A 22,553-nucleotide genomic window follows, 5' to 3' on the forward strand; every position below is an offset into this window, starting at 1 on the left:
GAGAAGAAGACGTGGCCTCTCCGACTCTTATTTTTTTATTTAATTCAAAGTCTTGATAGGAGACACGCGGCCGTGTGGGTACGCCGCATTTATTTTTTTATCGGCCAACCTTATGGTTCCAATTCACGCGATACACTTTTTCCCCAATATGTGCCAGCATAGATGACAAGATTATATAGGTAGGCTGGTGAGACGGAAATGAAAAAAAGGAAAAAAATAAATAAATTGCATCTCCTACCTCCATCCTTTCTTTTTTATGATGTTCCCAAGCACGACCTCAGCCCTGCCAAGCACACAAAAATGCGGTGTGATTTAACCCTTAAAGATGTCAAGCAATTATTTGTCTTTTTCCATGAAAAAAGGGAACATTTTCAAAGAGATATTCAAGGAGTATTTCATCGCTATTACTATGGTTGGTAGCATTCGTTTTTATTCACTATTATTCAACATGAACAGAAAAGCATAATCCTCATTAATTTATTAGTATATGGAGCAAATGCGTTTTGTGTCGTTTCAAGGGGCAGTCAACACCATCATTTTCTTCAGCACAAAACATGCTATGCTATCCATCTCAGGGGGCGACCATTGGCTGAAAAAAGACTTCAGTTACAGACCAATCACGGCTCAGCTTGAAAATGCGGAAACTCAAAAAGAAACCGGGTGACAGCAAACTGTGTTGCATGATCACATTTCCGCTGTAGAAGTTTTATACATGTTACAATAAAATCTCTTTGAATCTTTGAGTTAGACAGTAATTGGATGTAATAGCTTAGTCGAATTTCCATAAACTTAGCAGCTGTTGTTTCTTCGTGTCAATTGGCGGAAGCGTAGCCTTTGTGTCTTCGTGGATGGCACTGTATAGTCTTACGGTACTGGCTGCGAGCACAGACAATATGGTCCATGCTTCACTGTCAAACTGCGAGCACAAATTGTGTGCGTGTGTGTGTGTGTGCGCGCGTGCATGCATCTGCTGGCACCCACGCAATGCAACCCTGTGCACCTTCACAGAAATTTGTTATTTGTGGAGCCCAAACACAAGCTATATTATCAGCTTCATTCCTGCATTAATTAGATTTTTATTCACATAATACCAAATGACTTAGCACAGTAAAACAGAGGGGAAAATGCATTATTCATGAATTTATAATAACTTATTGCTTTCACACTTCTCTGCAATTTGTCGCTGGCTCTGCACACCATATCGTGCAATTATGACGCATCTGAAGGTAATAAGAAAAATAAGCGCCACGTGTTTGTTGATAACAGCAGTCCCGGTTAGCTTAGCCGAGCGAGGGGTTATTATTTGTGTGATTAATATGTATATTAATTCCCATTTAAGAGAAACACAACTCTACAGTGTTACAGTATTTTCGAAATCATCCAAGACTGCTGTTAAAATGACAGCATAAAAATAAAATGCCGCGACTCAAAGCGCTTTTCGCACCCCGTCGTATTGTGTACATCATGTGTGCGACATAATCTCCTCCATGCTGCTTTCGCAAGTGGAAACTGTCAGGATTAACACCTGTGCACCACCACATACTCAGCTGTGTGGCAAACATTTGCACGTGCCTCGTGTGTTTTGTTGGTGTTAAAATAAGGGCTTGTTTTATGGAGGTTAACAATGACATGACGGATGAATACAGACAAAAATAAACCATGTCAATGTTAGTTTCTGTACTCAAACTAGGTAATTATTGAGGGAATTTAAAAAAAAAAATCCTAATCCTGAAGATTACATCAAGGCAACCATGTTACAACCAGATTAGTCCACACAAGAAGAGGGGCATAGAAAAAAAAAGAATGAAAAAACATTATTCACTCAAGATTACATCTTTAATAACAGCATTGCGGTGGCGTCAAAACTGAGGTCACTTCCAAGTCTTTGCTCATTTCTGAGATTCGCCATGTTCCAATAAAATCAGTTGACAACGACGGTGGAAATTCATTTCTAGTTTTGCACCCCAGGATAAACAAATCCACTTGCATTCATGTCAACTGACTTGCATTTTGCACTTTTTTTTTTTTTTTGCTCTAAGCCTCTGCAGAAAGCATGTTTGTACCGACACAGGGACTATTTTACCATTAAGTGGAAAAAAAATAAAAATAAAAAAATAAAACGCTGTAGTTGTTAACAATGTATACTGGGGTGAATCCCCGAGATCAAGGCCACTTTTTGATGGGGCTGTAATATTGCCTCGCGGACTTAATCAGTAACGCTGTGGAAGCTCTTGAAAAGAGGTGAAGGCGCGCACTCACTTCCCAGCAGCGTAGACCTCGGCCGTGTCAAACAGATTGATGCCGTTTTCATACGCCAGAGTCATCAGCTGCTCTGCCATCTGTTGAGAAAGCAAAAGCGGCGAGGCAAACGAGGGATGAAAGATCACCGACACCACATCGCTAACAAGCAGACTTCGTTCCACACATAAAGGAAAGCTGCGACAACAATCGCTGATGTCGTTGTAAGCTAATCAACTCACCTCATCTGTAATCTGCCCGCCAAACGTCACCCACGTTCCTGTTCAGATATTAACAGAGAAAGGAAGCAAACTATTAAGAAGGTTATACGCTCAACAATATTCAGACTATTTTCCCCTTCAGATCAAGGTGTCATCTTAATTCTTGGACGTCTTGCAAAATATGATCCCGAGTGGCTTAGTTAATTTGCATGGAATACAGTCAGTTGTGTCAATTTTAAGTGTTCATAAGTGACAATCACAAATTTTTATCCGTGCAGTTTACACAGAACCTTGACTGTAACATGAAATGGCATGTACAGTCTCACATTTGAATAATTTGGTTGACATCCGTATGTGTGTATTGTGCCTTACAAACATATGTACAGGCATGCTTTTGTTGTTATGACCTAATTTTGTTTTAAGCATTTGGCAAGTGGCGGATTAAAGAAATCTGGGTTATGTTGCTGTTGAAGCAATAGACGCGTAATAAAGCCACGACTCAGGCAAGAATGCTTTGCTGTCTCGATGGGCTGATATAAAAAGCGCAGAGTCCACAAATTTCCGAACTATTACGAGGCATATTGTACATCCATCCGCTTCATCGTGTGAGCTGGTCCCAGCTGACTTTGGGTGAAAGATGAGGTACAATCTAGACTGGTCACCAGTCAGTCACAGTGCACACATTGACAAACATTCGTGATTTAAAAGGCTCCAAAAACTACAAAAGTGAAATACTATATTAAAGGTTGGGCAATAAGACCATAACATTTCTCATTTTTTAAAAGTCATTTTGGATGATTATTTTAATCAAGTTAAGTAAAAAAATAATACAAATGTAAAGGTTTGATTTATTCAAAAATGAAATCCCGTGCAAAATGTTTAAACAATAATAACATATACTGATTTGCTCACAAAAAAATTGTACACTGCTTGCTTAATACCACAATTACACAGTTAGTAACTATAATCATGTCTTGTAAACCACCTAGCAAAGCATTCTGCCACTTTTATAAAACCTCAACGTTACAATTTAGCAGGAGTTCAATTTTCTCATCATTAAAACAGCCATTCAATCATATTAATTCAATATATCACCCATTCCTATTTGTTGTAAAGATACACAGCACACCAACCTAAATGCCACTCCTCCCCCCAAAAAGCATTACTTAAATTCCCTTCTAGTCTTTTTACAAATTGCCACTGGCATCTTGGAAATAACTGTCTTGTGTCGCCACTTAATGAAGCTGAAGAAAAAAAAAAAAGGACCGAGTTCCTACCATGATTTGGTTACACAATGCACATTCAGGTCACCGCAACCCCTCTCTCGTGGTTTGGCTCTTACCTAATCCAAGGCAGGACACGCGCAGACCCGACTTCCCAAGGTTTCTGTCAAGACACAGCATAGAACGCTGATGTTAACGCCGTTCTAAAATATCAACGAGAGATTATTTTTGCACTCCGGTACATCGTAGTTAAATGCTTTTCTTAATGAAACACATGAAGAGCAGTTTGACTACTATAACAAAAAGCCTGTTTTAGATTAGGTTCCAAAAGTGGATTTAAAGGTGGACCATGCAAACTGTGAGGGACACACACATGGATGGCGAAGTCAAAGAAGACTGTGAAAGCTTGACGAGCTCCCTGAAGTGAAAGACAATCTCAGTCAATGCTGACTACTGCAGCTTTACGTCTCCTAACGTGCATGCATTTTACTACTATAGGTTTGCTATTCAATATAATACAACGTATCACCACGGAAGAGTGATTTGTGTCTTTTAGATCAATAAACTTCCTGAAGGTGATCAAACACTGAAGTGTGTCTGCTTTTCATAAAAGAGAAGCAGGCAAAAAATAGGAAGAAAAAAAAGTTTCATCAGGGATGATGTAACGTGTGCAGGAGTCGAAATGATTGTGGGGGAGGAAATGTACTACGCTATATCTAACACAGCTTGCATGGAAATACAGTGGATATAAAACAGTAGTAGAATGGGCGATAGCTCTTTTGTGAGTTTTATGAATCCATGATAAGATCCAAAAGGGGAAGAAAAAAAAATCCAGGCTAGGGCCCGGCCCTGTGTCTGGAGCAGTGTTTATTTCTTTCATGTGGGGAGCACATCACATGACACAAGTTCTTACGAGGATGTGTTATACACATACACTCATAACACAAAATGTGTTATTGTGGTTCGATGTTAGTCAGATTATGAAGACATTAATTGGGCACCCATTGGCAGGAATTCATCACTTTGCAATTTAGCATTGTCCATTGGTCTACTATAAACCCCTTTTCACACTGCACTTAGAAACGGTTCAGTACAGTATGTTCAATGGTGACGTCTTCAGCAGCTCCTCCGCTCCTCCTCTGCCCCTCTCTTCCTCTACACCCCCTTCTCTCTCCACTTGATTTCAGTGTGGTTTTCTTGCGCTTGCGCCAGAGCAAGAAAAGCGCAAAACAATCACAGTGTAATATTCAGTTACATTCTGTATTTCTATAATTCATGCTTCTGTATTTTACAGAAAAATAACATAAAGAATAAAACAACACAGCGTCGCTGTCATCAAATTTTCTTCTTGGTGGGTCTTTGTGGCCGTGATGTTCTCCCTTCCCTATAAAATGTGGGTTTTCACCAGGTGGTGCCCTCCAATTGGCCAAGTTTTTAACTTAAATTGTTTTAGTCGCTTGTGCCACTTATAACGACAATCCTCTCTGACTTTGAACAGCTTCTGAGTATTGCTAATAAGTTGGTTATTGTATTCTTTGCACATTTTTCTTAGATTTTTTTAAAATTAGAATGAAATGATAGTATTTGATCATATTTAATTTAGTAAACAATGGGTTGGTTTTTAGTAAATAATGGATTGGTTATAAACACACCCTCGAGGAATCCATTCATTGGGTATACGGTGTGAGAGTACGAGGACGAAATGCCATGTCAAGGTGGCAAGGTGAGAATATCCTGTGATGCAACACGGCCTCCGACTGCCGGCTCATTGAGTGGCGGTGACATGAGAAGGTCGATCCGATTGGAAAGTTACTGACTGAGTGACTTGAGATTGTTAACACCGCTAACAGTGGCTTCTTCAAAATATGGGCAGGCTTGCACTGTAGTACTGTTGTTCTTGTGTTCCAAGCAAACCGAACATTGTGAAGATCGGTAGGAAACACTGTTGCTGGTTGGCATGTTTCAAAACATTTATTTGGCACTTCCTGAGTAGTACGTGTGAGGGCAACAGCTAAGCTTGCAGGCAGGAGCGAAAACAGAAGGTGGCTTTTTGTTTTTGTTTTGTTTTTCATCATCAGCATCTCTGATGGGGATGGTGCATTTTAATGCCACACATTTTTACGTTGTGTTTATGTACAGTATATTATTTTGTAAAATTGCCACTTGATAGTGGTGCTGGAGTGGATTAGATTGCTTCAGTTCCCAGTCCAAAATGCACCGACCACCACTGCTGTAAAAAATACAGAAAAACAGCCTACATGTATGCTTATGCATTTGTTCAACGGCTTTTCCATTGCGTCCACAAAAAAAACAACAAAAAAAAAGTAGTCCTCCTTGGCTATCTTATCTGACGACGTCACATTTAGTAGCTGACAGAGGAGTTCATCCAGGGAAGAGGGACAAAAGCATCCAGAGGAGCTTTATGGTGTGTGTGGTGACAAGGTTAACTCGATCCCCTCTGGCAAAGCGTAGCTAATCTTTAATTAGCTTCCTTTTATTTCAATGAGGAAAACACCCCCCGAGGATGCTGCACTCAGCATTACAATGAAAGGGAATCAAAAGCAGATTATAGGGGCCATAATTGTTTTTGGAGCCTGTTTGAGATGATTGACTGAGATGTTTATTGCTACGGCTAACTTTTTTCTCCAATAAACGTTCGTGTGTTCTTCATTAAATAAACAGCCGAAACACTTAAAATACACATGATTCTGCATTCGTTAGAAAATACGTTTCATGCGAGATTAGACGATATTGAGTGATGAGAGAAATTTTTGTTGTTAAAAATAAACGTGTGAAGTTGTAGAGAAAGCCACTTTACATTTAATCGCAAAGGAACCGTATAGCCAGCCTGAGCAAAACAAAAACACAAACAGAACTGAAGTCTTGTTGAAATTAAGACTAAAGATAGCACTGTATTAAACACTTTGCTCAAATAGTGCCCATCTTGCAAGTGGGTCTCCAAAAAAATTAGATCAACAGGGAAACCCATTTGCTTGAAACAAAACCGACAAGATCTAAAAACCAGCCGTGGCTAAGTTTGAGAATGACACAAGACCAAACTCCAAAATACAAGTGATTAGCCGTTCCTTGAGCCCTGAGCAACTGTGATGTCATATTCGGTTGACAGCAAGATGCAAACTGCGACCCCTAAGAAGGATCAATATGGGTGAAATCTTCCGCTCCATTCATATTCCACAAACTCAATATTAATCAGAACGCTGTGTTTAGACTACAGACGAAATATACTTCAGACTTGACTTGTCCTTTCATGATCTCGTAAGTTTTCCGACCTTGAAATACAACAATAAAACGCCAGCATTTTTCAAGTACCCCCGTATGAGGATATGAAGCTCGTCAAAGCCAAAGTTGTCCCTTTGTCAGCACATCAGCATGTTCGATATTTGCGCTTGAGCAACCTTGAACAGACCCTCCGGCGTGGCCGCCCCCTGCCAGCACACCGGGCTCAGGTTCCTGCTGAACCTCAGCAGAAGTGAATCACAACAGTAAATAATGAAGGAGACGAGTCCGGTAAAAAGGAACGCAACACTGATAGTGGCACTGAGGATAAAGCCTATGATCAGGACATGGACTGTACAGTAAGCATACCGACTTGCTGACAACTGCAAGAGTGGAAAACAAAGATCAGGCCACATTCATGTGACAACCTGCATTCTGGAGAGAATTGAGGGCTGCTGCAAGCGTAGCAAACTCTATATTGACTTGACAATGGACCCCGTGGGGCCGCCGGACAAGCAAGGTGGTCAACAAAATTTCAAGTTGATTCGAAGAAATGTCCACATCGCTACTGGCAGTGATGAAGAAAAAAGTGTATTTCATATACATGTATTTTCATATATCGATATTTTAAAGCAGATTTTAACACGGCATACATAATGCAACAATTCGTATGAGTACGACTAAATTGTGTTGAGTTTATGAATTGAAAACTTGCGTGCGAGCTATTTTGAATAAAACTCTTGTTTGCAAGACTTTGACCTGGCGAGACATGGCTTCATGTCTTTGCATCAATCTCTACTTTGGATTTGTGGATCTGATCTCTTGCATTTGTGAATCTGATCCTCTCATACGAAAACAATTGGACACAATTTAGAGTTGTACTAACACAAATTGTTAAACACACATATGTCTTGTTGACAGCGACCTTACTCACAAAATTCCTTTGTTTGCAGCGGGGCTTTGCAATACCCACCACAAAAAAAAGGTCTCACACAACATGTGTATTTTGTCATTACTACGCATGTTAAAAAACAATGTTTGAAGTCAGGGGAGATGACAGGACAGACTGACAAATGACTAAACGAAAGCCACGAAGAGAAACGTGTTGCGATATTCTCGCCGAGCGTAACTATTAATAAAGCCTCAGAGGTGACATCAACACAACGCGGAATGCCAGCAGCTCTCGTGTTGGTTACGGGCGCTTCGTCCTCCATTCGGGTGTACTTACAGTATGCTCTTCATCATGCATAAATGTTCGTGTTCAGTTCGTCTTGTAGTTTATTCCATCAACGGGATCCTTTCTGACAGGAGGAGTAAAATATGCTGCTGGCGTTATTGTACATATTAGCACTATTAGTGAAATCTGCATGTAACAGCACATGATGAAAAATAGAGCAGTGTCACAGCCCCAAACCACATGCCAAACTATTGGAAGAACAATGCACAGTTGATCCCTTATTTGCTTTGTACACTGCTGTTAATAAATGGAGGACATTTGTAATGCATTCAGGACAACATTGAACCCACCCCTCACACACACAAACACACACATATCCACAACTTAGTGAGGCAAAGAATGAACAGCTGTCTCGGTTTTCCATTTCACGATAACGCTACTTCTAGTTTCAGTCACGTGGGCATAAGGACAATTCAGAGCGGGAGTGGGAATTATTTTTCCCATGGGTCCAAATAAGAAGTGGAAAATACTACGGAGGGCCAGGTCGAATGTTTGAAATATAATCTAGTTATTAATTTTATTTCTATGTTTAAATAAGTAAATGACATTGTTTACAGAGGCTGAAAAGCGGCGATTTGGCAGCAAGGACATCACAAAAGAAAATATTTTTGACTATTATAACAAGAGTATTATTCGAAGAAAAAAAGCAGGTAGACTATGCGAAGTAGCAAGTGAGAACGTATTTAATAAGAATGACCTGATTTAAAAAAAAAAAAAAAACATTACATTTCAGAAAATAAAGCGTGAAAAATTCGGAAATGCGAGAGGCTCCATTAAGCTGTAAAAAAAGAGACACTGCTAGTCGTGTACTTTTTATATGAATGTAAAAGATTTAAAACTCAGAATGAAGACATTTGGGAAAATGTACAAACGACTGATTAAATATTGAGGAAAATGCACGAAAAACGATGAAGCATCAGAAGTTTTCACGGAGCAAACAGATGGTGAACGTGGTGTGCACATTTTAAGATGGCACCTAAGTGGGGATTTGAAATGAGCACTGTGGATGGAAGAGTCACGGCGTATTTACATCAGCGCCGTGGCCTCTGCTTTTCAGCAGTGGGAGTGCAGGTGGAAAGCCTTGATGATGAGGAAAATGTCCCAGCATGCACCCACACTCACCAGGCCCAAAATCTCACACCCACAAGCTTTTCATTGCCACCACGCTGCCTTTGTGTACGTAGTCATTCTCAGTAACAGAAGTTAATAATAGATACATAGCGCCTTTGTTTCTCCACAACTGTTAAGTTCCTGAAAGGATTTTCTAGGATTTTTTTTTTTTTTTTTGTATAATGTTAGCATGTTTGGAGGACATTATAAGTGATGTTCGGTTTATACTTTACACAATTTATATTATACATTTGCAAAACAATCAATTTATTTGAAAACTTCACGCAAAAAGGCTCAAGAAAAAAATTGAACCCAGCAAAGCGTGAGTCTACGTTTCACTAAGTTGTTCTTTTATTGAAAATTTAGTGCCCTGAAAAATCTAAAATCGAACCTCACCACAAGCTCCAAAACATTACAACAACGGTAAGAATAATAAGAGGATAATTAGCCTCATAACACTTGTCCACTAAAATGTTTACAGTAACCACTGGAGATGTTTTCTCTCAAAACTCTAGGAATAAAAAAAAAAGGCTTTTGGATGACAAGCACATAATGCAACAACCCAAATGGATCAGAGACTCATTGTGACCTTATTTGTGCAATTTGGAATAACTATACTTCTTCTTTTATTTTGGGACACTTTATTTAACTAGCCATTTTTCCACAGTAAAAAGCTAAAACAGTACTGTATTTGGTTTAAACCTAAATGTAAATAATAGCATCATTTTCCATTTCTAATTAATACATTTAAAAATGCAATGCAAAAAAAGTCAATGATAAGTAAAAATAAATGGTGATAGTAAACTGTGGTTAATAACTGAAAAACAAAGCAGTGACATGAATGAATGCGAAGCAGGTACAGAGTGCTGTTTCCACCTCTGCACTTGTGTTTGCAGAGATGCTCTCTTGTACAAGCGTGTCGCCGTCACAAAAAACGACCGCCCAATTTCACAGAGATCCTCCCATCGCCCGAGCGGGTCCACTTTACATAATCAGAAACCATTTTGTGTGGATCATTAACTCAGCCCTGACTTGAAGGCATTTTATTTTTGTTTTTTTTAGTTCTGCATGAGAAATATGAGAAGCAGATCTGCATGTCTTTAGCCCGAACGTCGAGAGGAGCTAGTGTCACATTACGGAACGCTTCTGTCTGCGGGGAGGACGCCACTCGGAGCCTGAGAAGACATTCACTTTGATATCCCCCCTCCACCCTGCAGGGGAGGTCCTTTTCCAAGCGAGCCTGCGCTTTCGCCCATAAATGCAGCCTGACAGTCACGATCAAGGCCGCTCAAGGCTGCCATGCTGAAGGAACGGCGGAGAGAACCTTATGCAAATGAGCTACATCTGAATTTCACACAGCTATTATACAGTTTGGATTAGCGTGCAAAAGTGGATAGTGAACCCCCGCTATTCGTTGGGGAGAGGGACAAAAAAGCAAAAATGTGCAAGTAATTGACATCCAGCCAAAGGGATCTGTAAGGTTTTCTTTTAGATGCAACAAGCACCAAATGCAAAAAAACGGTGGAACATGTAAAATGCTTTTTGTGAATCAGTTTCAGAAAGTTTGGCTGAAATCAAATCTTACAAATCACAATATTTGCCATAAAATTGAATAAATGTGATTGGTCTACCACAGGCATCCAAAATATTAAAAATAGAGAATACAGTTTTGCGTAATGCAAACAGTGTAAAGACTAATAGATAAAGGAGGGAGCAGAAGCAGCTATTGTGTGCTTTGCTACTCTTCATCAATTCTATTTTGCTACCACCTTTCTTTTTCAAATGGCTGAGGCTTTCAATTATTGGTTTGTGTAAAAATGGGTTAATCAAATGACAAAGCACATTCCACAATGCAAGCATTAGTTCAACATATATGATATGTTTGATCACTTTTTCAGCACACTTTTACGTGGGTGGCTTATTTAAATGTCGGAAGAACTTGCGCTGTTAGCGGAACTTCTAAATCAGCCACCATCAAGCTAAAGAATGTTTTGTGAAAACGTTTTTTGTACTGTTGTGCTTTTATTTTGAAGGCCTGACTTTTTGACCAGATATGTTTCACCGATGTTGCCCAAGTACTTCCGAGCGAACTGGAGGCTTGTTGGTAAACACTTGTAATGTGAACTCATTTCAAATTGCAACATGCTTTGCGCTGAGGATGACGCTTACATTTTTTTTTTTAATCTTTGGTGTAAAAACATTGGAACAGAGTGTTAAAAGGGTCCCTTTATGGAAATTCAACTTTTGGGGCTTTAAATAACCATGTCACAATGTTAATTATTCACCCTAAACACACCCAAATTTTATTTTTCTTTCTTGACCCATCTCTAAAAATTCTCGCTCGGCCTGAGCAGGTAATCAGCTACTTCCATTCTAGTGTCTCACTCACAACCATCAGAACGAGGAGGACGACCCTTGTACAGTCTCTATAATGCCAGTCAATGGGACGTTTCACTTCCTTGTTAAGAAGTCAAAAAAAACAACTCATATTTCTCAAGAAATTAAGTCGCCAAAGTTAAGATTTCATCATTTAAGTGCATAATGTTAACTGTGGAAAGGTTCAAATACGGCTCATGTAAGTCCTTCACCCGCTGTTTTTCTTTGTCACTGCAATGTCGCCCATCACTATGTTCATATAACGCATGGCTTTGACTTGAGCATAAAAACAGCAGATAGACAAGATTTCCGTGATTTGCAGAGGATCAATTCACTCCGCACCCGCCAAAATAAATCTGTGAATACAGAAACGCAAACATGCGGCCTCACTACTATTTTCTGTTCTCAAGGATAAACCAGGAAGCGATGGGGAAGGTAAATGCAACTGCTGGGACATGAATCGACTAATAAAGAGTACAGATGACTCTTAAGCAACATGCCTACGCTCGCCTTTCAATCCTTCCATCCTTGCTCTTTCATTCTTACGAGCATTGCGCTGCACCCACAGCGCGCATGCAACCTTGAGCTGCCTACACAAGGGTGCGTCGCATTCACTCCCAGCCCGGCGCGCAAACATAGAGCGCGTCGTGTACTTTGGACAAAGTGCGGAAGCGCAAACAGCAGACAACACGCCGGAGGGCCGACACGGTTCTACTCATTCAATATCATTAGCTTGAATAATTAGATTGTGCCAACATGGCATCGTTGCCCCGAGCATATCGGATGCAAAGGAGTGTGATGTGTCTTCAGCGGGGCTCATAAGGATGACTAATGTGCATCCTCTAGACAACAGCCAATTAAACAATATTTTGTTCCAATTAAAATGCACGGCATACTGTACAAACATTAACTAAAGACAATATTATACAATTGTTTAATAAAACCTTGAACAAAACCAAGATTTTTCAGTATATGGAGCAACATCATTACGTCCATTAAAGCATACATCATCATTTGTGTTTATGTAAACTAAGACGTTTGCAAATATCTGCTTTAACTATGGAGAACAATGATCAACATTTTACCCTATTGTCTGATGTTATGGAACAAAACAGTAACTGATTCATAACCCCTTCAGGCTCAAATTAAGTTTCTTTTCTTTTTTTTTTTTCCAAACTTCTAAAAAAGAATGCCTCAATCAATATTAATGTGGAGTACCTAGGGGGACTCTCATAATATTGTTGTAAATTTGCAACGCCTGCCTGGAGAGGGATAATTAATTTATGAAAACAATATGTCAAGTACTTATTTATTTCATAAGTACTAATAATAACAAAAATCATTTTTTGCAATCATAGTATAAATAACCATCAATTGACATGCACCTAAAGCCTCGAAGTAGAAATATAAACTGAGTTCAGTGTCACCCTTGTTAAATATTGCTGAATTAGCTGTTTAGTTTTGTTTAAGCCTAAAACAATCCCAAAATAACAATTTTTTAATAAATTGTAATCTGTCAAAAATAATTTTATAATAAATACTTTTAATGCCATATATTTTTATCCTGATTAGCATAGATCATAAAACAAGCTATAAAAATATTTGATAGTGATAGTCCTATAGTCATTAAAAAAAAAAAGAAAAAAAAAGACCGATTAACTGAATTTAAATGTATGCCGCAGCACACAATGATTGAAGACTCTCTTACAAAAGCCATGGCCCACAAATTCTACTGAATTTGCTTTCGAGGAACCATTACTCATTGTACAAGGCCTTTCTGATAGTACGTCTTCAGTGTTGGTTTATTGATGGGGAAGTCTGTTGAAATGCTTATTTCAAACTGTATTCACCTAATGAACATGTTGAATTATGCTACTGTTAAATAGATTCTTTGATGTTGTCAGACGGTCTTCATATTGAAGACCACTGATATTAATAAGAGGATGCATTGAGAAATTGAGGTATAGGGCTGAAGCAAATTGGCCAAAATGTGATCGAAATCTGATATAAACTCTTGAGAGGCTAAAATTCTGAGGATTCGGAAAAGCATAGGTCTCTAAACAATTAATCGACTATTAGAAAGAAGGAATTTGTATGATTATCCATTAGTTGTTGAGTAATCACTTAATTTGTTGCAATTCTAGTAGTCTCTCATTCACCTATGCCAAAACAGTAGTAAATTCATACTTACAATAAATATTTGTATGACAAACACTTTTACACTAGTATCAAAAACTGTTTGTTCAACAGTAACAAGGCATACTTTCTTCTAACAACATTTTTACGTTGTGCAGTATGCACCATGCATAATAAAATGTCACATCAGGACTATAATTAAAACATTCCCCTGGATGCAAATTTATTACCAAATTAAAGCATTCCCCTGGATGCAAATTTATTACCAAATTAAAGCATTTTGTCCGGGGTCTTATCTGCACGTTATTAGGCTTAAAGCAAGAGTGAATAGAACAGGAGGCATTTCTCTGTTTTAGGAGTCGAACACACAAACAAACACCAGTAAGAAGCCATCCATCAAGATTTTCTCTTGCAAACGCTAATCAGAAAAATGTACTCTTAAATTTCAAGTGACAATTTGCTTTACATGTGATCATCAACTGCAAAACCAAACATTACTGGTTCTGAAATAATTTGGCCATGACTTTTTTATACTGCAGACCTCTAGGTTTTGAAGGAAAAGATCATTCTGGAATCCCAACAAAGAAATGTTTGATCAAACATGCCCTACCTATACTTCATGCCGGTCCTCATGCTTTGCTCGCTGGAAGAGGGCACACTCTGAACCGAGAGCTGACCAAGACTCCGAGCCACCATGGCCACGGCTCGGAATTTGCTTCGCGTCCCCGTGCCGGGGCTGTTGGCATTTTGCCGGTTGAGCCGGTCCTCCGTGGTGCGGCTCACCCCGCCGCGGTGGTCGGTACACACCAGCGAGACCTGCATCTTGGATTCGTCAACACTCAATAATCAAGAGTATTTAAAAAAGAAAAATCAGATGGATGAATTCTGAATGAGCTGCGAGTGCAAGGCTGCTTCAGTCCATGAGGGTTGTAAAAGGTGGCTTCGTCCCTGGGGCAAGTGTCGGACGTCTTTGCTCGTGTTGGAAATCACTTCCCACTTGGTAAATGGACTGACCGGCTCACAATAGTCCAGAGGCACAAGGATGGGAGTGCAGATAAAAACTATGCAAAGTATGAATAAAGAAAAATCGTAACGATTTTCTTATTGAGGATCTTCTCGAATTCCTCCATAAGTTGCCTTCAGGCATTTAATCAGATGCTGATGAGCAGATTTACAGTTTCCTTTCAAGGCTGAGTTCCAAGCTGGAGTTTTATACCTCCGTGATGCCTGCTCTCTCACATTAAAAAAAAAAAAAAAAAATGGCAATGTAAAAATCCAAACCAGAGATCCAAAAGCTCACATCTGCAGAGTCTACCTTGACAGTGGGGCCGGCTGCTGGAAATTCATTCTCCCGCTCGACCTCATTGTCACCTCACTTACGGTCGCCTTGATTCAACTCACATCTGCCTGCCTTGTGCCGATCGTGAAGCGGCACGGTGCACATAGGCGAGAGATGGGAGAGGAAAGCGAGAGAGAGAGAGAGAGAGAGAGAGCAAGGGGGAGGGAATACGGTGGGAGGGATATGAAGAAGCGCTACAAGGATGAACAGTCAAGGCAGCGCGAGTGCATTGAAATTGGTTGTGTTGACAAAAGCTCCTCGAGGAAAAAAAACGCTGCATTATTTTCATGTAAACTTTTTGTGTCCGAGTGATGCCCTGCAGTAAGCCGAAACACAAAAACCGCGTGGCATCTAAAGAAAAGGCTCACCCTGGTCGGCCCCATCAGGTCTGTCACGGGGGACTGTTCAACTGCCCATAAATTATTCATTATGTAACTTTATCTGTAACAATATACGCCAACGGTAGGAGGGTGACTGACAGAAATGAGTCGCCGTTTGACCCAGGTCGTTGTGTGACGAGATAATATCTAATTGGATAACCTGTGCTCAAAAATACAACTCTATAAAGGAAAAAAAATCACATTGTAAAGCTATAAATGACTGCATCCTATTGAATTTAATGTTCTCAAAATAACAAATGACCCAAAAGGTGAATCAAAACAATAAACAAAAAGAACTCAGCTCTGAGCTCTCACTTGTGCTTCCAAATCCACGGTATTCATATTTCTTTCATTTTAAGTGTAAATATAATCATGATAAAAAGGTAGAGAGGAAAACAAGTCAGTGAAAAGCAGAGGAATGTTACGTGTTTCATCGCCATTTTGGCCTATACCAATCCACAATACTAAAGCCATAACTTTAAAATTACATAATTTTAGTCTTACAGCAAATTTAATGTGTTTCATTTGAATGAAATTTAAATTTTTAAAGTTCTATTCTATTTATTTTTCTGAGCAAAAACATGACAATCACTAGACATGACATTCACAAAAACATGACATTCGCTAGCATTGAAAATGCATTCAGAGTAAAACAGTGTGCAACATGCAATTGAGGAAAGTATATAAAACTGCACCAAACGGAAAACTGATTTGGAAATAACATAAAAACAAGCAAACAAACAAAACAAAAAAAATCAAAGAGATAAATAAATGAATAAATAAACAAATAAATAAATAAACAAGAGCAACGTTGACTGCCTAAAATTGTAAGTTGTAAGATTTCGTAAGTAACCCTAACCCTCCGCAATTGGGCTGTATGCGACCGAGGCTGCAGACTTGACGCGACGAACGGAGGAGCTTGCACACTCCCAGTAATCTAATACTCAAGCTTATCTGACTGGAGCAGCTAGTGTGGCAAGCAGATAATTAAACGAGATGCCATCAGGAGCAGATGTGGCAAGTGAAGCACTCATAGAGGCCACCACTATCAAAGGAATCTGGCATACAGACTTGCTAACTGACAGCCCTATTCTTGGAACTATGACCTTTTTTGTACGGCCCGGCCTTAAATAGAACCCGCTATGAAGGCTTTAATTTGATTGAAATCGGATTTGGAATAGTAAGCAGAGCGCAGAGAAGCCACACTTCAGTTATGCTTACCTTCAAGTAATAAGATGGCTGCCTTACATCATTCTGAATGAGGTATTGTATCAACAGGCAACGTCATATTATGGAGGTGAACAAAAGCATTCACTCTCAAGGCTGTTAAGCGTCAGAGCTCGGCGCACAGTCGCCACAACGGTAGTAGAAATGTGATGCCACGTTCCATTCCGCTCAGCTTCGGGGCCCCGGGAGTCATCGCGTAGAGGAGATTTAATGAGAGTTGTGGAGGGGGTCGAAAACAAAAGGCTGCACAGATACACCCGTGCCGTACACCCTAATCTAAGACAGACCCGGATACTATGTATGTATTTGGAAGTATATACTTGTCCTCAAAATTATTCATACCCTGGTGAATTTGAAGTTTTTTTGTGTGTCTATGACAGACTGATTTTTTTTTTTCTTAGTTTCTTTGTGAGTCATATGTGACCAACAAACAAATGAAAGAAAACAAAGCGTTATTCAAGGGATTTCTCATTTCAATGTGATATTATTGATGGACTTCCATCAAGTGTTACGTTCAAAATTATTCATGCCCCCGTCAATATCTCAACAAAAATGTCCCAAATATGTTCATTTTGATGCAAAATGCTATTTCAAGATGAAAATGGCAACACTCATACTGGGATTCTGGACATTATGGTCAAGAAAGACGTGCGGGAGGACCTGCGTTAGAATCTTATATGTGTCCACAGCGAGGGAAAGGGTTACTTGACCAAGCGGGTTTGGCATCCCTGTGCCAACCGTCCAGAGCATCATAAACAACCACATTATTAAAAACCTCAGTGGGCGTGGCAAGAATTTTAAGGTGTCACTCAAACCTGCCAGGAAAATACACTGAGAGGTTAACATCAACCTTCAGACCCCAACTAAGGCCCTAATAGAAACACTTGAGCAGGCTGGGAAGACAACCCTGCTCAAGAAAAAGCTCGGAAAAAGATCAGTTAAAAAAAAAAAAAAAAATCCCATTGTATTTGAGTAGACATCATTTATATAGGGATTTTGATATTACATGCACATTTCACTATTAAATGCAGATTTTGCTTATAAGTTGGCTTTCCTGGCTCCAAGTACCCATAAAAAGCAAGGATAAATGTCACAAATAACGGGGAGTTTACTATTTTAAAACCAACACAAAACATAAAATGTTTAATAAGTTAAACTGGGCAGTTTGACTGGGGAGTATTAAAACATTATAATGATCTGTGCAGGGAAAAATACTGTACAGTATTCTCCTATACAGTACATTGAGCTCAAGCCCTGTAAGACCTTTGTTGAAACTTTATTCATCTGCAACTGAAAATCTGCACATTATTGAACGGCAGCTCTATGGAGGATCGATGAATCAATACAAGCATGCGTCATGTGACAAGCAAGCAATCCATCACTTGAATGAATCAACAGAGGAACAATTTTTCATTTACTGGTTCCTTTGGGTGTTTTATTTAGAATCCTCCTTGACCTTAGCCTTCACATGCCCATTGCTCACCAATTAATACGTCACAAGGGGAGGGGGTGCGCTACTCAGTTATTGAAACTTCATATAGTAGATAACCCTGTGTAGAGGGTTTTTACCATGTTTTGGGAATATAGGACATTTTGGACTAGAGTTATTTGCTTCTACTTTTATGGCAGTATTGGGAAGGCTCTTCTCTGTTCAAAGCATGACTGTGCTTCAGTGCACAAAACCGGTTTCATAATTGGATCAATTTGGTCCAAGGGAGACTTGATTTAAATGCATGCATGGATAGGGCAGTTTCCAGCTTTGTCATTTGCTGAAAATCAGTTTAGGGGCTAATGATGGCATTGGCTTGCAGACAGTGTTACACACCCGCTAATAAAATATATTTTCACACCACCACTTTTCGGGAAATTATTTGACCCCAAGAAATAACGATGCTTTGAAGCGCTGCAGGAAACAAAATAAATTCATGGTTTGACACATGCTATTTTGATCTTTACATAATCACTTAGAGTGCATGTGTTAAGTTGCTAATTAGCCACACGTGCTTTAGGTGACTCAGAATTCTCACGAGGGCATTGCACAACTCATTTCATAGCCGTGCAAGCGATCAACAATTGAACAAAAATGGAAAATTCTATCAAGACCTTGATGCAATCTTCCTGAAGAAGATTGATAGAAGATAGAAAATTAAACTAAAGAAATGTCAGTTTGGAAATCGATAAATCAGTCTCATTACCATTAAAAGGACAATGTAAGATTTAGACTGTTTTTTCATTAAAAGAAATAAATTAAATGATTATACGTTTCTAAAAATTGCAAATAAATGTGTTCTTAACGACCACCAGTATGTTTTAAATATAATCATAGGTCTAGTTATCATTAAATTATATTACATGGGGGTGGCATGAGACAGCAGGAAAAGGAGTGTGTATTGCTGCATATACTGTAATGCCCCTGAAGCTCCTACAGGCACAAGCGAAAAAAAAATTACACCTACTCCCTTTAAGAAAAATGCCACTGTGACAACTAAGTCTGACATATAATAGTGACATAATTACATAGAATGTAAAAAAGTAAGTAGAATTTACCACTTTTTTTTTAATCAACCGAACGGAGTATGCTACTCCTCATAGTAAATGAGCACAGAAGTTCCATTTAATACAAAGAAATTTGGCATTAAAGAATGTATCCGTGTGTGTTCTACTGTCTCTCTACATGTATTACTCCACTGTTTATGGATCAGGGCAAAATATGCTTGTTGTGTCTGCCACGAGCTTTATTTTTACCAGGCACTTTTATTTAAAGAGTAGTTCACGTCCTTCGAACATTTTTCCGTCAGAGGCTTGATCTTTATTAAAGGTTAAATACAAGGTTAGAATACATTTCTATACTCCTATAATGACACACCTACACACTGACAAACGCAGCATTTAAACACTATGATGTTTCTTCCGTTACACTATGCCTAGCCTATGTTTGGTATCGCAACGCGTTGACAGATCAATAATGCCATACCATAATGAGGCCACTAGAGAACATGCACGGGACGTAGGACAGTACAGCCTGACGAGCAACCCATACACCAACTATTTTGTTCCCGTGCAAGCGGCGAGGGAAGAGAGAAGGACGGCTTTAATTGACAGGACGTTTAGAAGGCACTCTGACCACAGAGGGAGCACTGTCACGAGTAGTCATTCTTCAGCACAACAGCAGCATTAGCTCTAAAAATAGGCACTGACTCTTTGAATCAGTTTTACAACAGTGAGAGTGGCCCTGATGCAAAGAGCACCCACGGCGTCATAATGGAAGATCGGAAGTACAAAAACAAATAAATAATAAAAAAAAAAGGCAACAAAATCTGATATTATTGCTCATGTCACATGTTTCCATGAAAGGTTGCTTACGGCAGTGATTCCCAGCCACTCTGCCTTGAGTGACTATAGGAATTTCATGGGAAATTCTACAATTTCACTTAATTAGTCTGAAAAAATTTACAACAAAGAATGGATCATTGTTCACCTGTCCATCCCAGCAAGTATAGGCATTGCCATTGAATCTTCCAGTAGATGGTAGAAGGCACTGATTTTACAAACATTGAGAATGATGGTCATTATTATTTCAATGTATCTTAAGTGACAATAATGTTTGGTGATGCTATATGTTTTGTTGGCAAAAAAAAAAAGGTTGCAAAACACCATTTAACTACAATAACACATCCCATTCAATGTGACATAAGCTATTTATCATTTCAATTTTATTTATTCAAGTGTGTATTTGTCTATTTATGTGTCTACATCAGAGAGAAATGGTTTTGCCATTTTGCTGAATACTCCGGATATCCAATGATTTATGAGTTGCTCAAGTGATCTTATTTTGAGCTGCAAGCATTTTTTATTTTTACTACGAGCACTAAATAGTGGAGGGGGAGTTCACAATGAGCAGGAAAAAGTAACCTATTCTTGCAATAAAAACCGGCCAAATGCTTCAAGCAGTTCATATATTGCCACTTGCACAAGATAATTATATGTGTATTTAATTAAGCAAGCCAAATAACCTCTTAAAGTCATTTAGCTTAATGCTAACACACAACACAAAACAGAATAGACAGGCTAATACAACTAGCATTCCAATTGTTATAATTCTGAGCAGATAAGGGCAATGACAATAATCAAATGCACTTTTTCTTTATCCTCAGCAAAAATGACTCATAAAACTATTTATTACTGAATCATTACTAAAAAGGTTATTGGCCAAAATGCACATACCAAAAGGAGCATGATACCAATAAGGACAAAAGCTGTAGAAAAGGATGGCTTAATTATAACTTGCCATTTTCTTTTTTCATACATATGGTGCACTTTACCTGCTTCAGTTACACTCTCTGAGTCTATCCAGTATCATTCCTAAGAAGGCTTCAGCAGGGGTAATGGGCCAGGATATCAAGTGTGGCAGAAGGTGATTACTAGTGCAGCAGATACTCTGGATTAAAGCCCTATCACGTGTGAGCGTCTGCCAGCTGTCCAACTGAAGGTTTAACTTATACTTTCTCACAGTCGGAACGAAGGGCATTAGTCAGGATTTGAGGAAACCCGGCAAGATGGAATCTCTGAGGTGGGGGAATGGAATAACAGCAAAATGTGTGTGTGAGTATAGGTGTGTGTACATTAGGAGTGCCAGGGTGAGTGTGTTTAAGCGAGTGCACAGAAAGTGACCAAGTCTGACAGATTGACAGCAATGATTGATGGATGTTCTAATGTATCCTGAAGTGCCGGCTAAGCATTCCTAATATCTGCCAGGACAATGACTTCAACAAAATATAGACACTTTCATCATCACTTTTACTTTGTACTTTACTCTAAGAATCCCTTTAAAAATGCTGACACAATTTGTTTCCCCAAACTATATGATGCAGTTATATTATTGTTTACTTTAAATATATTGAGTTGGTCTTTAAAAAAATGCTCGAGTCTTAAATACACAGAAAAAAATTCTCCTTTGTCATTTTGAAACCCCAATATGCTCACCTACAGTATATGGGAACTGGTTATGAAATCTCTTTACAAAAGAGGATAAACAGGATAAAAACGTTCTGTGTAGTACTAGTTAGCCACAATATTAAACTACGGCTGAACAATTTCGGAACATAACGCAATTTGTCAGCTAGTTTTGGATCCATTACATTTTTTTTTCTGTGTAGTACTAGTTAGCCACAATATTAAACTACGGCTGAACAATTTCGGAACATAACGCAATTTGTCAGCTAGTTTTGGATCCATTACATTTTTTTTTTAAGTTATTGTTACTAGGCATGCAATTTTGGGGGCTACGTTTGTTAAATTTGGCAAACAATTGCACTGCATTAAGTCATGTCATGATGTTTGATGTTATTTTTTTAATCACTCAACGCAAATGTCTCTGTTTTTGTGTAACCTTGGCATAGCCATAGTGGTGGTGGTGAGGGGGGGCTGAATCACAATGTTGAAAATTGCTCATAGATAATATCAAAAAGCCTCATGGAGGCTTTCTAAATGCCTCATAGGCATTTAAAAAAAAAACGCATTACACATTTCTCTGTTGGAGTAAATCTGGGAAGACATGCCGGTCACATCTGTGAGCAGTCATGGCCTCCATTCCAAACTCTAGGGAGAGCACGTGAGATTTCCCTGCAGACGCGTGCAGCAGAGCTCAGGACGACTTCGTCATTGGCGCTATCCCTGATGACATATCCAACTGTGCAAGAGAGCTGAGACATGCAAAAAGAGGACAGGGAAGCCCTCTGTACTTATGTAATGTAATTATGTAAGGTAAGTCATGCCTTTTGGCACTCCATTTCAACATATTGCACAGAACTGGGTGAACTAGAATGACCG

At 39.1% G+C, this 22,553-nt stretch overlaps 1 protein-coding gene across 5 annotated transcripts in view; it reads right to left on the reverse strand.

The window, feature by feature from the left end:
* The window catches only part of kcnab2a (potassium voltage-gated channel subfamily A regulatory beta subunit 2a), a 65,641-nt gene that overhangs the window by 11,496 nt on the left and 31,592 nt on the right, over nucleotides 1-22,553 (reverse strand). For 4 of the 5 annotated variants that reach the window (XM_088422776.1, XM_088422774.1, XM_088422775.1 and 1 more), the window contains 4 exons: nucleotides 3,802-3,845; nucleotides 2,481-2,518; nucleotides 2,260-2,339; nucleotides 239-283 (listed from right to left, as the gene is read on the reverse strand). In XM_088422776.1, coding sequence (XP_088278902.1) covers nucleotides 239-283; nucleotides 2,260-2,339; nucleotides 2,481-2,518; nucleotides 3,802-3,845 — 207 coding nt within the window. Of the gene's footprint in view, nucleotides 1-238; nucleotides 284-2,259; nucleotides 2,340-2,480; nucleotides 2,519-3,801; nucleotides 3,846-14,388; nucleotides 15,170-22,553 lie in introns of those variants that run through there. The other variant, XM_088422773.1, reaches the window with a different exon arrangement.

This window comes from Hippichthys cyanospilos, chromosome 9, assembly GCF_059441005.1.
Source record: "Hippichthys cyanospilos isolate Australia breed blue-spotted pipefish chromosome 9, RoL_Hcya_1.0, whole genome shotgun sequence".
Classification (NCBI taxonomy): domain Eukaryota; kingdom Metazoa; phylum Chordata; class Actinopteri; order Syngnathiformes; family Syngnathidae; genus Hippichthys; species Hippichthys cyanospilos.